Raw genomic sequence first — 16,653 nt, forward strand, 5'->3', positions numbered from 1 at the left:
CCCTATATTAGCTGAAGAATTCTCAATTATTAGTGGGAGTTAAAGAGATATTCAACTATGTAAGAGCATTTGAAGACAAAGATGAGTGACAACCTGGAAACTTGCATGATTATCTGCATTTACATGGGGAGTCCATAAGAACTAAAATGCTTAAGGAGAAGGAAAACTAAAGTATTTTCATTAAGGTAAATACAATAAATAAAAAATACATAAATATAATACAGTGCAGACTGCTTCCAAACATATAATTTAGTCACAGTGAAATATTCCATAGAAGTGGTTATCTAATAGACTTTCTTCTCATCTTTGATACTTCATTCTTAACCAACTTAATTCCTTCAAGTTTTGCAGTAATTCCCTCTCAATTCAAGCAAAATTGTAACTTTATGACAAGAAAATCAAATAACTTTAGCACAGAGGCCCAAATTAAATTTTCTGACAAGAAGTGGTGCAAAATACCAACTTCCAGCAGTATCATCCAGACTCGGTCACTCCTACAAAAACATCCACTTCAAGAAGATGCACCAGTATTTCTAAACACGTTTAGCAAATGTATTACCTTAGCTAGCAGTGTTTTGCCACACCCAGGAGGCCCTGCAAGCAGGACGCCAGCTGGAGTAGTCAGGCCTAGGGCTTTAAACTGCTCTGGGTTTCGCACAGGTGCCTATAAAAGAAATTATTGTGGTTATCTGTGTCAAAAAGCTAACATGAACCTTTAATTTTAGTAGCAGTTGGATGAAAAATCATTCATAAGCGAGTTCTTCATACCAACTCTTTACAGGCTAAAAGAATAAACAGTCGATCAGCATCTTATCATCTTGGACTAACAGGTACCCCAAAATGGGAGAAGTATTATTCAGAGGCAAAGATTTTATTTACCTAAGTTCTCACATTAAGGTGTTAGCCTCAAGTGTCCCCCTGGCTGGCAGTGAGACTGCTAACCTTCCAGCTAAGCAGTCTCCAATTCTTCGTGTGGTAGTTACGTAACTCAGGTTATCGGTACGAAACTTTCAGAATACTTAAGATTCGGCAATAACGAACATAGTGATAACCGAAAGCGTGAATACAGTAAGTGAAATGTTAAATACGTGCACCAGACTTGTAACAAATTTGAAAGCAAGTTATAGAAGTCCGACTATCTTAAAATGAGGTGTTGCAAAAGTTCTAGTTCATAGCATGTTAGAACTCACAGGCAGCACAGTATACCTTAAATAAATACTAAAAAACGAACAAACAGAGTTTTATTTCCTGCCTAGGGGGAAGTGCAAAAAAAAAATAATCTTTGAAAGTAAGGTTAAAACATACCAATATTGCCATGGTCAGCTCCTCCCGAACATCCTCCAGGGCTCCGATATCTGCCCACGTTACATCAGGAATTGTGACAAAGCCTTCTCTCTTGGCAGAGGGTTGCACTGATGACAGTGCAACAATAAAATCATTCATCTCAATGCACAGCTTCTGCAGCTGCTCCTCAGGCAAGGGGTCTTGCTTCTTCAGCAAATCCAAAAGTCTCTGCAAATCATCCTTCAGGTACACGGAAGGGAGAGAAAAAGATTATGCACTGGATTAGATTTTAAGAACCATTTTTCAAGGGCTTTTTCAAAGCAATACTTTCTTCAACTGTAATATTAATTACCGTAAACCAAACTATTATGTACAATACACATAAAATACATAAAATGACATTAAAAATTAAAATTAATGACAAAAATGTTCCAGGAAAGCACTATGTATATTTAACACTTACAAAAGCACTGAGCTGACAGACTACAATCTTGATTTAGATACTACAGAAACATAGGTAGTACATATATTTTGTCTTCAAATTCTTCCTACTGCTTCTCCCATGCTGATTAGGAGAAAGTTCTTTCTATGATGAAATTTCCAAAATATGCATTAATTATATATGTTAATTCTGTTTTTAATAAGAAATTGCTCTCAAGAGAAGGTGAGCACCTCTGCTGAACAGCACAGTTTCAGCAATATGCTGAATATTCAGTTTCATATAAACCTTTTAAACTTGTAACACACACTTTTAGATTATAGACTTTTATGTAACATAATCTGATTTCAAGTCATCAACTCATTTCCTCAGGCTGATCAGACCTGGTTTTGTAATCAGGCCCTGACAGACTTTGGGCAAACAGAATAGAGATATAGGGTAACGTTTTTCAGCACTGTCCTATCTTGCAGACCACAGCACCCCAGGCAGGTATGTTCCAATTTCCCCAGTCAGTTCCTTATTGGGAAACAATCTGAGAAAACATTTGATCAAAGAACTTTATACCTTCACAACATGAACACATCTCAGTTCTAATACGGAAAGGCAGTATCAAAGCAAACTGATACTGCACCACAAGTAAAACTATACCAGGATTTTCATTATAAAATAGAGAGGAAGAAAAAATAATTGTAAAAACTGTTAATTTTCCACATTTTTCCTACAGCAGTATATGGGAAAAGTATCGATTTTAGTGATACTAAATAGGAAATTGTTTCAACTAAGATAGCTCTACAACTGACCATAAAGAAATAAAAGTGTTTATAGTGCTTGATAGTCCTTTTAAGCTCCCCCTCCTCTTCTTAACAGAACCATTAAGAGAAACTCTGAAATAGCAGAGACCACTGGGTATGTTTACTTGAATTGTGTGAATGATTTTTAAAGGTTTTGTATGTTTATTTTTTCACTATAAACATAATATAACAGTTTTAATAACAATACCCTGTATTAGACTATGTCAACCTCCTGCAGCTATCAAAATATGGGTCTGTTAGGATTAGACTTCCTCATCCTCAACAACCCCTTTGATCATGGTGATGTTGATAAAAGCTGCAACTACCTGCCCCTCCCCGCTTTCTTTTGGCTACATCAGGAAACACCAGCAGGTATGCAATAGGACTATGTTTCTCTAATACAGAGGCTCACTACAGCTTTTTACACTGTTTTTTTGTTAATTACAATCACAGTTTTCTTTGACAGTCCTTCTAAAACCAGAATCTGACGACAACGTGGATTTAAACCCACTTTGTTTTACTTCTCCAGCAAATCTTTAGGAAGCCAACAAATAATGAAGGCATATACACACTCCAAACTTTGCAAACTAGGGCAAGAATTTCTATATAAAGATGTTCTGTTTCACTGACTATGTTACCTGGGCCACAGAATAATTCTGGCGTTGAAAATGCTATTTTCTGCAACAGAGTTCCAGCTGTACTTGCACATTAATGGATACGTTTTCTGCAGCTTAAGTCACATTGCTAACCCAACTTTTCTACTGGATAAATACCTCTTCCTTAAACTTGCTATGGGTACTAGACACCACATGCAATTTACCACAAGTAATCACATAGCTGGAGTATTTATGTAGACTGCATAAATACTTCAGGACTTTGGCTAACTGTAACTATACCAGGTCAGGGAAGAGCCCCAGGCATCGTAATAGATATTTCACTGAGGGCACAGCAAGCAGCTTGGGAAAAACTCAGTGCAAGTCTGATACTCTTAAAATTCTCTTACAGTTGATAAACTTTCAAAGAGAGATATAACCACTATTTTAACGTGTGGTCTGCTAGGAAACAACACAACACAACCAACACCACCACCACCACCAATGAAAAAGCCAAGGAAAAACCCACAGGTCGTATAAAACAGTAACACTGTTTTTAGGTGTGTGGAAGCCACTTATTCAGACCCATTATAAGGGTCGTTAGGAGTTAAGCTTCTGGCTTAGGAGCTGATATTTCTAGTTCTGAATTTAGTATTACATTGTGGCTAGCTGCTTTGTGAACAGGGACTTTGGCAACTATAAAATGCCTCAGTTCTTAACATATTAGAGGCCATGTTTCAAGGAACAAATACCTTAGGAGGAAGTTCTAGTTGTTTGGAATCCTCTTCCACCAGGATGTCTGTTCCTATTCCCATGCTTTCTTCAGCTGCACTTCCTCCAGTGTGTATGTGTTTCCTTTTCTGCTGCTCAGATTTTATCAGGACCCTGTTCACTGTGCACATAGCTGCCTCACGACAAAGTGCCATCAGGTCAGCACCTACATAACCCGGAGTCAGCCGTGCTAAATGATGAAATTCAAAGCACTCTGGGAGCTTAAGTTTTCGACACAAAGTCCGAAGAATTCTAATCAAGTAGGGAGAAAAGAACAAAATAAAGATTAAGCTGTGGCTTTTTTTATTTACATACAAAACCAAACAGCATTGATTTAAGGTCTCTTTCAGTCCACATGAACCGAAGTAGTACAGTGGGAATAGTTTTCACTCAACTAGGAAGTAACCAACACTGAAACCCACAAAACTATGCTGTGTATTTCCTTTCAGTTCTTAATCAAAAATGAACAGCATCAACCAGGCAATGTTAATCAGTGGGTAAAAGCTAGCTTTGGTGAATCTAAATATTATAGATTCTTCAAAACTCAGTTTATGAATCAAAATCAACAGAGCAGACCCCAGAGTGTACCACAGAGATGTACACAGTTTATTCATTGAGATATTTAACCTTGTATTCCTAACAACCTTAGTATGCATTGTCTGTTCCATCCCACTTTTATTTATTTATTGAAGAATATCCACAACAAACTATTCTGCAAGGAGCAAATGAAATCAGACTGTGTGAAGAGCTTCTTAATCTTCAGTATCTTTCCCCTACCCTTGTCGGTAGAATATAACTGCAGATATTTCCAGCATCCCCAGTAAAATTTTCAATATGTAACACACAGCTTATGTGTACACCTCGTGCGTTACCTCACAGTCATGCAAAAGCTACAGTTACACCTACCTATGCAGTTCCATCATTAATACAAAACAGCTCTACATAACTGACGGTAAAGTTCTACGCTTCACGCTTGGTTTTTTTTATGGGAGTTTTTTCACTCTGTAACAAGGCTGAAGCTTTAAAAAAGTCTCCTTCAAGGTCCACCAAGACTTCCTGCTGTTGTTCTAAGCCAAGGACAACTGAAAACTACATGAACAGTCAAAAAAAGACAAAAGCCACTGTCACTGTGCAAATACTGGCGCTGAAGAACTCTGTGCAGAGGGATCAAATCAACTGCAAAACATCACTTCATTGGGAAAATATTTTTAAAAGGCAGCACAAACCGAAGAAGTGAAGATCATTAACACACTTTCTAGTTCCAGTGAAAACTAGTTTAAATTATTTCCAGATCAAGTAATGTAACTACAGAAAAGTCATGAAAAGAGTTATTAACTATTCAAAACTCTGAAATTATAAGAAGTTTCATGTGTTTGTCTCCCCCACTAACAAATTCCATCATCTCTCATTTAAATCTTTATTAGTCATATTAGCCTAATTCTCAAGAATTTTTCAACCTGTCTGACAACAGCTGTAGCTAATCAAGTGACTCAAAGTATAAAAAGTTAAGAACGGTAAATGGCTCATTCTGAATTTTTGTCCTATGTATATTATTTTCCTTCATATGCTTCATACACACAAAGAAAAACTGCAAGTAAGGCAAGACCTCCAGGTACACCTGCTCTTCCTACTCCACCCTCCTAAGGCTGTAGAACCACAACTAAGCAGTTCAAATAATGCCTTCAGCGAGACTGATTTATTATGTGGTAAATCAGCACGCTATAAGGACTTCTGTTTCTATATGACCCTTCTATTTTTAAAAAAGGAACAAAACCCCCCAACAAACACCACCCTAAAACCAAAACAAAACAGAAAAGCCAAGGGAAGGGATAATTTAGAAAAGGAAATAAAACCAACAGTTTCTTTAAGCCTACCCCTCCAAACACAAATACAAACAATTGTACAAAACAGTAATATGAATGAATGTGACTATAGTCTAACTTGTGAACAACCTCTACACACTGTGATGGCTTTCCCATTCACAACTCCTGTCCTTTGAAACAGTGCTGTTTCTGGGAACTTCATATTTTTAACATGAATCTAAGAAATACCGTTGAATCAGAACTCTCATCAGTCAACAATTTAGTTCTATCTCTAACCACTTGTACATTTTCCCACAACCAAGGGGAACATAGTTACTAAAGGGCTGGAGATCTGGAGGAAGAAGGAGGGGGGGGGGGGGGCGGAAAAAAAGTGGAGGTATGGCCAGAAGAGGGGTGGAGGGTAAGAGTGCAATAATGGGCCAGTACTGCTGACAACACAAAGTGAGCAGAATAGTTTGCTTTTTCAACCTAGAAACAAGATTAGTTGAGCTAGAAGGAATTTATCCTTTAACCTTTCTTTCCTTCCTGTAACAAGATAAGCCACAGCTGTTTTCACGCTTCTCTTCCTGTGCTCTCCGCTGTCGTGGAAATGACTAGCAGTTCCTTTTTAATCAAAAAAAGCAAAAAAAAAAAAAAAAACCCTACAGAAACTTTTTTTTTTTTAAGCTAGTCTGACAGTCACAGATCTTTGGAGTAAAAAGGGACAGTTACACAAAACAGGATGACTGCAGCTCAGCTTAATGCCTAGACGGGTATATTTCCATGAGGAATGGAATGGAAAAATCTATGCCTTTTGCTTAAGGTACGTACTTAGGAGACTAACAAATGGGCTATACTTAATTTATGCTCCTAATTTAATAGTTACACAGGGAGCATCAAAGACAGAATGTTCACTTCCTGAACAACAGAAAAGATAAATTAAATTCCATCATCTATACTGTTAAGGCCCTTGAAACTCCATTAACATAATGCTAAAAGCAGATTTGCACACAAGAAAGGAAACCACCCCAAACAGACACACCTACCAACACAAACAGTAGATTTACACACACGCGGTTTTCAGTGTGTGCTGATCCATAGGTGGGTACAGGCACAAAGAGGACAAAACACAATAAAGTACTTTTCCTTAATTTGTATATTAACTTACACGTTATTTCCTCATCTACAAATTAATAAAAAAGAATCTTAAACTTTGTAACACATACTTTTCTCTTGCTGCTTCATCTGGGATCCCTAAACAAATTTCTCGATCAAATCTCCCAGCTCGCCTCAGTGCAGGGTCCAGTGAGTCAGGTCTGTTAGTTGCTCCAATAACAAGGACCTGAGTAGTGGCAGGCACGTTATTCAAGTCTAAAGGAAAGAAGGAAGTTAGTACTCATACTCACAGTCTCAACTTTCTTCTGTAACTATGGGACTGTTTCTGCAGCACCCAGTAATACTCAAAACAGGAGAGACAAACTAACCAACAGCCATACTAAACTGCTGTTCATCCTTACTTCTACTACCTAGAATTTGCATTTTGCACAATTAAGCAAAACCAAGCATTTCAAACTACATTTGATATGTTTTCCCCATTATGTCTGTTTATACAACAGACAGGCTAACATAAGACCACTGTGAAAATAAGATAGTTACATGCTCTCAAATTTATTAGAATCTTCCCACGACCCCCCAGCTAAAACGTGCCAAAATACAAAAAATCTCCACTAAAGTAACCACCAGTCACTACTGAAGGAAAGCAGACAGTGAGCCCGACAATTAGAAAGTTTAGCTTAGTACTAATGTTCCTGAAACTGACCATCCATACAAGTTAGGAACTGAGCCACAATTCTCCTCTCCATGTCCTTTGATGCAACTTCTCTTTTCGGGGTGATGGCATCAATCTCGTCTATGAAAAGGACACACGGTGCACTGGACTAGGAACAAGAAATATTAATAATTACAAAATTACACTGACAGAAAAAGAAGTTTTTCAGATTTTCTGTTCTATAATTATTACTCTTAAGTCTGCTGCCTGATTAACCTGTCCTAGAACAATTCTGTTGTTCTTACTGACTATCTGGAGAGCCAGCAGACTATGAAACTGTGCTGAGCTGAGGCTATGAAATAATTAAGGCATGAGATTCAAAATGCCTCTACACATTGTTGAAAATTTAAATGTACCTCTATGTTGCTTTACGTTTTCCATAAATATTCCATTGTGACTGCTTACTTGCTTAAGTCCAAAAAAGAAAATCAGACAAGAAAGGTCTGGTTGGGTTTTTGTTTGTTTTGCTAGTGACAGAGCTGTGGAATTTCAAGAGCTAGTATTACTGACACACGTAATGAAACAAAAGGAGCAGTAGGTGGTCATGAAAAATGACCTGCCAATTTCAAGATTACTACAAAGCCTGACCATGTTCGAAGAGCAAAAATGAGCAACTCCTACAAGTGTTGTAAAATTCCACGTACTTCATGTTCATAAAAAGGCAACTCTAATATAGAATAGTAATTAGTATAACAAATAGAAAAGAATAGTGTTCAACTGACATAAGATTATTAATATTCTCAAGAAGCACTAGCAGTGCAAAAGAATACTTAAGGAAAACACTGGAATCATCTTCAAAAAAAGTTCCATACGAAAAAAAAAAAAATTTTTAAGCCCCATGCATTGTGTTACCAGGTACCAACTGCGCCATCTAGTTGCCGTTCACTTTTCTGCTACCTGACAGAAGGAAATGCAACTCGGCTATAAAGATTTCACAGCACATTCATAATGTGAAACTGTGTCTTTTTTCCCTGCTCAAAAAACTGGTACAAAAACTACGTGGAAAAGCTACTCAAGTGAATTTGAGGGACTATTAGAAAGGCAACAGAATTTATTTTTAAACATATTTTATGCAATACATTCAATTCCTTAAAAATTAACTTTTATAGCAACCTCCCCATAATCACTACACATACAGAAGATATGTAATTTCTAAAAACTCTGGGCGATTAATTCTATTCTAAACATCTTAACGAGGCTTTCTAAAAATTAAAATGTGGTATGAACTGGAAACATAACCATCTAACAGCTTCACAATCAATCTTTTTGCCCTGTTTAGCACCTTTTTACAGGAACACACTCTAAACACCTATATATAATTGTGGGGGAGGAGTCGAAAAATGAAATAAAGTTGGAAAACCAGAAAATTTTCAAAGGTCAGGAACAGCAAACTGTCCTCATGAACTAAAACATCAGCCACATACTAAAAAAAGAAAAATCTGATAAATTAAAATTATCTCAACCCGTCTGGTTCTCTTTGCTTCTTACTAAGTCTGGAAGTCTCACCGACAGAAGACTTCAACTGTAACTTGACTCCTGCTTGTATGACATTCGTCCTAAATTTCTTACTTTATACCTAAACCCCCAAAGTCTTAAGTCTCTTTCATTCACTCACTTTCCAAGCCATACAAAACCAGCAAAAAACTCCCTTGTAACAAAAAAGCACAGTGAACTGCTCTTACATCTTTTTTATTTTTGATATATCAAGCCAAGCAGCTCCAAATTGGTAAATAATTTATGTTGCTCTCTTTACACTGATACGATGAATTATTTTTTGTCAAGACTTCAGAATAGTAATCTTTGTGCTCTATGACAGCATGACAGCACAATGGAATTCTGATCACAGAAGGGAGAGACACTATGACTTGTGTGCAGCAGTATAAAGATTCACCAACTAGTATTCACTCAAATTCAAACCACAGCAACAAAGTACGAATCTTTACAAAGAAAAAGACAAACAATTCACAGCGTTATTTCCAATGGGAATCTCACCACAGCCTGCTCAAACAATTCTCTCAGTTTCTGCTCAGATTCCCCTGACACTCCAGACACCATCTCTGTTGCTGCCACTTTCAGCATCGGGAGCTCAAGTTCCTGAAAGAGACAAGGAACATTATGGGATATAAACAGAGGTTAGAAATGTTGGCTGTCCTAGAGGACAAATATTTTCCAATATGACATCTTTTACACCCAAAGATTATGCAATCATGACTAAATCTTAATAAGCTTTTAAAAAGATGAGCAGCAGCCTCCCATTTAAAGCAGGTCTGAGCCATTTGGCCAACTGAACAGAAATGGATACAAAAAACAGGTTTCCCTAATTCGGTCAGAGAACGACTGCACTGTCAAATAGCTTTGCACCTTGGTCCCCAACCCAATCCATCACAACATATATATTTCAGTTGATGCTTGGGCTCCCTTCTTGAGAAAATTGACTATTTCCATCTGTAACAAAGCATTGCTTAGCAGTGTGGAAGAGATCCCCACCAGCTTTAGTTCCCTTAGTCTTGCTCCAGAAATATCTGAGAAGGACTGTACAATAAGATACTTGTAAAGCTCATGTTCAAGGTTTCCAGCTATTAAAAAATAAATAAAATAAAATTGCAACTTTGATAGACTGTGGCGCTATTTCAAGCTCTCTGAACAACATACTAAAAAAAAAAAATAAATCCTAATTTACACAAATCACAGCTACCAGAGGTACTACCTGGGGCTTGGAGGAGATAATTTGCCTTAAATAACACTACTGAAAAATCTCTCATTTAAGAAAAAAATATTTTAAAAGTAGTCATTAAATTTATCTCATCTCTGAAAATTTATCACTTGTCATGTTTCTTTTCCCAAATTTAGTACCCTTCCAGGATATAAATATGCACTGAAGTATTAAATATCACAGATTCATTCAATGGGTCCATTTTTACAGTAAGGCATTAAAAAGAAAAAAACCAAATCTCTTTAATTAAAACATTTGAAACATAATGTCAGAAGGGTCTAACAAACATTTAAGGAATAAGCATCAGTATTTTCTTTCAAAGACAAAACATGCACTACAAAAGTTCATAATTTACTTGTATCTAAATTTATGGTTATAAACTGACATTTAAGGAAATTCAAGTGACATTTAAAGAACAACTATATTAAAGGAAAAGAAATGTCCATGGTTATCACTGAATAACCCTAAAACGCCCCTAGATTTACGTCCAAAACAGGCACACAGCAGCCTCACCACACACCAAACTATTAACACCAACAATGTCATGCACTCTGAAATCATTAGTTTGACACAGGCAAGGCAACATTCAGTTTTGGAATTCAGAAATTACTGTTTAATGGATGCCACCCAATAGAATCAATGTAACGCCTCATAAAAGACTGTGAGGTTGAGTCCAGACTTAAAACAAAACACTATGGTAAATTTAACCAGAAGTATCTTCCATTTATAGCCTTCTCAATACCCATGCCTATATTGCTGTCCTGAGAATGCCTCAAAACCATTAAGACAAACATAAAAGCTATGACTATGTCCCCTCTTCATATATGAGGTTCTATCAAGAACAGATTAAGATGGAATTTAAACAAAGGAAGTGAAGATGAATATATTTTAGACAAAGAGGGGCGGGGGGGGGGAAAAGAGGGGCGGGGGGGGGGAAAAGAGGGGCGGGGGGGGGGAAAAGAGGGGCGGGGGGGGGGAATAGAGGGGCGGGGGGGGGGAATAGAGGGGCGGGGGGGGGGAATAGAGGGGCGGGGGGGGGGAATAGAGGGGCGGGGGGGGGAATAGAGGGGCGGGGGGGGGAATAGAGGGGCGGGGGGGGGAAAAGAGGGGCGGGGGGGGGAAAAGAGGGGCGGGGGGGGGAAAAGAGGGGCGGGGGGGGGGAAAAGAGGGGCGGGGGGGGGAAAAGAGGGGCGGGGGGGGGAAAAGAGGGGCGGGGGGGGGAAAAGAGGGGCGGGGGGGGGAAAAGAGGGGCGGGGGGGGGAAAAGAGGGGCGGGGGGGGGAAAAGAGGGGCGGGGGGGGGGAAAAGAGGGGCGGGGGGGGGGAAAAGAGGGGCGGGGGGGGGAAAAGAGGGGCGGGGGGGGGAAAAGAGGGGCGGGGGGGGGAAAAGAGGGGCGGGGGGGGGAAAAGAGGGGCGGGGGGGGAAAAGAGGGGCGGGGGGGGGGAAAAGAGGGGCGGGGGGGGAAAAGAGGGGCGGGGGGGGGAAAAGAGGGGCGGGGGGGGAAAAGAGGGGCGGGGGGGGAAAAGAGGGGCGGGGGGGGAAAAGAGGGGCGGGGGGGGAAAAGAGGGGCGGGGGGGGAAAAGAGGGGCGGGGGGGGGAAAAGAGGGGCGGGGGGGGGAAAAGAGGGGCGGGGGGGGGAAAAGAGGGGCGGGGGGGGGAAAAGAGGGGCGGGGGGGGGAAAAGAGGGGCGGGGGGGGGAAAAGAGGGGCGGGGGGGGGAAAAGAGGGGCGGGGGGGGGAAAAGAGGGGCGGGGGGGGGAAAAGAGGGGCGGGGGGGGAAAGAGGGGCGGGGGGGGAAAGAGGGGCGGGGGGGGAAAGAGGGGCGGGGGGGGAAAGAGGGGCGGGGGGGAAAGAGGGGCGGGGGGGAAAGAGGGGCGGGGGGGAAAGAGGGGCGGGGGGGGGAAAAGAGGGGCGGGGGGGGGAAAAGAGGGGCGGGGGGGGGAAAAGAGGGGCGGGGGGGGAAAAGAGGGGCGGGGGGGGGAAAAGAGGGGCGGGGGGGGGAAAAGAGGGGCGGGGGGGGGAAAAGAGGGGCGGGGGGGGGAAAAGAGGGGCGGGGGGGGGAAAAGAGGGGCGGGGGGGGGGAAAGAGGGGCGGGGGGGGGAAAGAGGGGTTTACTTTTTTTCCTCTCAGAATATAATCCAGAAAAAGAAACTGTAAATTTAAAGCTATCTCACCCCAGCGATTGCTTGTGCAAATAGTGTCTTTCCACATCCTGGTGGTCCATGTAAAAGAAAACCGCGAGGTGGAACCACACCTAAGTGGTTATAGACTTCGGGATGACGGATATGAATGAGCATCTTGCATATTTCCTGTTAAGAACAAGAGAGATCTCCATTTAAATTGCAGGAATTAGTATTATAGAGTGATAGTATTATAGATAGGCCAAAATAAAGCAAGTTCAAATAATGTAATTTCAGTGGCTACTTTCAGAAAGATTCATTAAAGGAAAGAAAAGAACAAAACTTTGTTGCTGCTGGTATAAGCAGCTATTCCCAGTGCCATGCAGATGAATTCTGCCAGATTTTTTTCTTCTGTCATTTTTCATGTGACATTTTATTCAGTGCATTCTGTATCCCACATACAAAATTTCAACTAACCTTTAAAGTTTCATCATTGCCTCCTACATCCTCAAACTTCACTGAAGGGTGGTAAAGTGCTGGTCCCTTACTTCTAACTGTTAAGGAGTAAAAGTCATGTAAATTTAGACATGGCACAACAGTTGCTAACACAGAATAGAAAAGTACTCAGCCTAAACAATTAGCTAAGTACAGGGAGTAGTATTATTTTTGGTAGTAGACACATGACTGGAATATTTTTTTAGTACAACATTAAGGCTAAATTTCTTTAAAAGACCACTCGAGGTCACTTGTCAGCACCTCAGAAAACATTTCTCTGGTAACAGATTCCACGGTCAAATGCCATCTCCTTGTTTGGAGCAACACGCCAAAAATAACTTCTCACCTTTCCGTTTAAGTAAGGTGGCATCAATTTCTCCATCTACATCTGGAAAGTCTTCTTTTTTTCTTTTTGTTCTCTTACCCTTTGTCTTTTTTCTTTCACTCTCCAAGACAGAAAATTCTGTTGATTTCTAGAGCATAAAACCAGAATTATATACACAAAACTTTCCAAGACAGTGAATTTCTGCAGATACTTGAAAGAACACAATGTGTAAGCATCTATGATGCTTAACTTACACATATTATACGAATAAAGATAAGCAAGGCAGGAATTCAGCCCCTTCTTTTTGTAGAAAATCCTTTTTTACATAGTATTTGCCTTTTTTTTTTTTAAAGGGCTAACTACACCAGTCACTTTTTCGCTAAGAATACATACTTATAAGCAAAAATACCCCAAAAGCTTCCCCACCACCACCTCAACCCACTAACCAAAATCAGATACCAGTTATTTGCGTACCATAGAGCAATCCACTTTGGGGATCAATGAAACTGTATCAACATATTTACTCCAATGGAAACAATTTTCATTACTAGTAATAAGTCATGAGTGGCTGTAAGAAAGTATTTGGTGATGACAGAAGTTAACTGCATGTAAGAAAAGGACTAAAACAGAAGAAAAGAAAAAATTAGAGCTTCAATGCAAGTTGGTTCTTTGGTTGTTTGTGGTTTGGGTTTTTTTTTAGAATACAATATTGCAACCATTTTACAATTTGAAGATCTCCCTTTAATTCCTTTTATCCAATTCTCTATGTAAGAAGATGCTGTACTACTAGGATAAAGGGATGATTTGTAAAATCTGCCTATTCAGTAAGCATTTTGTGTAATCAGAAAGGTAGATGTAAACATAGTTCTTCCTTTACAAAAAAAAACAGCATCCTGCCAAAATGTCTGGTCAGCCAAACAACAACATAAACCTTATCTCCCATACATAAATGGAAAGTTTCCCATAGTTAAACAAAGTTGCTTTTTTTCTAAATAAGAAAAAAAGTTAAGGGGGCGATCACAAAGTGGGCAATATGTCTGGATGGGACCTATTTTTAAGTGCTTTATGAATCAACGCAATCTCCTTTCAACTTCCCCAACTCTCGTCCATCCAAAAACCTTCAGCATTCCCCAGGCTCACTAAGACTTAACCACTGGCTAAGGGAGACCACATGCTAAGGGCTACAGCAGGCCACATGCTTCCTGGCTAGTTAGGCTGGTCACTGGTCACAACGGAATAAACAACAGTTACGTTCCTATTTTCCTCAAAAAATGTAGAAGAAATCCGTAATTTTCTGACTTTTCACCTCCCATACAAACATGCTCGAAATGGGCCAGAAGGTTCAAAAATCACTTCTGACATGGCAGAACTATAGACTAAGTCCTTCCTTCTTCAGAAACAAAGTGAAAAACAAATAATCCACTGGGTTTAAGCCAATCTTTCCTTTCTATGTAACACGTTCACTGTCTTTAAGCAGCTTGCATGTTTGTAGTAAAAATAACATTTTAAAAATCCAGAGAAAGAGACAGACAGTCCTTTTGGTCTTAGTATCACCCTTCAAAACCCTGTCAAATTACACAAGAAATTCTATTTTCATACTTGCCACTTGAATCACATTGGGTTTGTAAAACACAATACCTCAGAAATCAGTTTCTTTTCATCTTCTCCATCCTCAGAAAGGTCAATGAAAAAGTCTTCTCCACATGGAGTTTTATCAATGAACCAGCCACCTTCAGAGATGTGAGTTTCAGCTCGCGCTCCCGGTGAGAGGGTGCTTGTTTGAGGTGCTGTTCGCACAGGAGGTGGGGTTTCCATTGGCTCATTTTTTGGAGTGGTTGGAACAGATTCGGGATTTCCTTTCTTGTATAAGCTCAGTAGGGAACTGTTCATGTGATTTGTAGACTGCAGATTCAATGTATTTTAAAAGAAAATATACAGGTTATAACTTTGATTATTGATATTAAGAGGCCAATGAAAACTATTTCATAAACATCATTTAGCATTATCCCTGCTGGAGAAAACAATCGTGCATCTTCCAACCCACTCCTCTGCAAATCAAATGACTGCATACAAAAACTACATGTGCTGGTTGAAGAGGCAGCAGCCTTTGCAATTTACCCTGAAACAATCCCTGTCGACTGACAGTCATCTCTTTCAGTAATAGTCAGATATGTCGGTTCCTTCAATCATTTCATTCATTTGATAGCCAAGTCTCTCAGGCCCCCAGTGTGCTTTCCCACCACAGGTTCTTCCTTTTTCTTCAGAAAACAGCCTCCTTTTAGCTACAGAGGTTCTCAGCTGGAATTGCCAGCTCTGACTATACCTCATCTTCATCTCCACTTTTAAACTCTCCAAGTGCATTGCAATTTCACAACACAGAATCATGTGTTATGCAAATATAATCATAATAAAATACAACTTACTAGATCTTCTGGATAATCATCATAATCAGAGTCATCTGTGGCACTTCCTGCAGTCCTTTACACAGAAGGAATACAAAAACTAATGTATCAGAGCAGAACTGCAAGTGAGACACCCACACAACAAAACAAATGCAATTTCCACAATGTGGTTCCCCACAACCACGAGACGTAGCCTAAGACTGGAGAAAAGTTCCCAACTTGTGTGCTCTAAATTTACTACTACGAAGAGTTAAAACACACATCCTTTCCAAGTCTGTGATGAGTTGGATCAACTTGGCAACCTGGCTGAAAGACAGTCCTAAAAAAAAAGTGAACTGAATCACATTGATCCTACATCACCAAGAGATCACACAATCACCAATGCTGGCAAAAGGGCAGTAGCAGCAAATCACTGCTGAACTAGACTAGTCCTTCTGACAACAATGTCCTAATTTCCCAGGAGACCTTTAGTATTTATCACAGGTTAGAGAAACCAGAACGGTCTGTGAGACTATGCACAGGGTTAGGACTCAGGAAATCTTAATTCCAATCTCACACCCAGTGGCGATTTACACTGAATAGCCTTGTAGTCTTATCTCCAAGTTTCAGCTGATCTCTCTCACACCCAAGAAAGATTAAGAACAAAACAAAGGAATTGAATCACATGAGGACTGGGCCCTCATGTGGAAAACTATCAAGGAATCCCCGAGGATGTCCACTAATTCAGGGCTCTATGTTCCCCACCACAGAAAAATCATGATCAGCTCTAGCATCTGCTTGTCTTCAAGTGAAAAAAAAAATGCTTCCATTAACTACAGGTAACTTCTGAAGACGACAAGCCTATGGGAAATCAAGGATCTATCTGTAACCTTGAAACTACCAAAATTTAATAATATGAAGACAGAAAGCTTTTAAGAAATGCTAATACTAATGGCATTATTAAAGTAATCTAAGGGTAAAAATTCTTACTCATTTTTCTCTTGTTGTCTTGCTCTTTTTGCCACGTGTTCAGCTTCTAAAACTGCTAGATCTTCACGTTCTTTTTCATTACTGATTATTCCAAACACTGGAAGAAAAAGTTCAAACATGTTA

At 39.8% G+C, this 16,653-nt stretch overlaps 1 protein-coding gene across 1 annotated transcript in view; it reads right to left on the reverse strand.

Moving 5' to 3' along the window:
- The window catches only part of NVL (nuclear VCP like), a 43,799-nt gene that overhangs the window by 24,127 nt on the left and 3,019 nt on the right, over nucleotides 1–16,653 (reverse strand). The window contains exons 4-15 of the mRNA XM_086461895.1: nucleotides 16,531–16,627; nucleotides 15,583–15,637; nucleotides 14,798–15,061; nucleotides 13,181–13,307; nucleotides 12,817–12,893; nucleotides 12,394–12,528; nucleotides 9,501–9,602; nucleotides 7,500–7,617; nucleotides 6,907–7,051; nucleotides 3,860–4,130; nucleotides 1,306–1,524; nucleotides 560–664 (exon numbers count right to left, since the gene is read on the reverse strand). Of these exons, the coding sequence (XP_086318021.1) occupies nucleotides 560–664; nucleotides 1,306–1,524; nucleotides 3,860–4,130; nucleotides 6,907–7,051; nucleotides 7,500–7,617; nucleotides 9,501–9,602; nucleotides 12,394–12,528; nucleotides 12,817–12,893; nucleotides 13,181–13,307; nucleotides 14,798–15,061; nucleotides 15,583–15,637; nucleotides 16,531–16,627 (1,715 nt within the window). The remainder of the gene's footprint in view (nucleotides 1–559; nucleotides 665–1,305; nucleotides 1,525–3,859; nucleotides 4,131–6,906; nucleotides 7,052–7,499; nucleotides 7,618–9,500; nucleotides 9,603–12,393; nucleotides 12,529–12,816; nucleotides 12,894–13,180; nucleotides 13,308–14,797; nucleotides 15,062–15,582; nucleotides 15,638–16,530; nucleotides 16,628–16,653) is intronic.

Source organism: Leptosomus discolor, chromosome 2 (assembly GCF_034619465.1).
Source record: "Leptosomus discolor isolate bLepDis1 chromosome 2, bLepDis1.hap2, whole genome shotgun sequence".
Classification (NCBI taxonomy): Eukaryota; Metazoa; Chordata; class Aves; order Leptosomiformes; family Leptosomidae; genus Leptosomus; species Leptosomus discolor.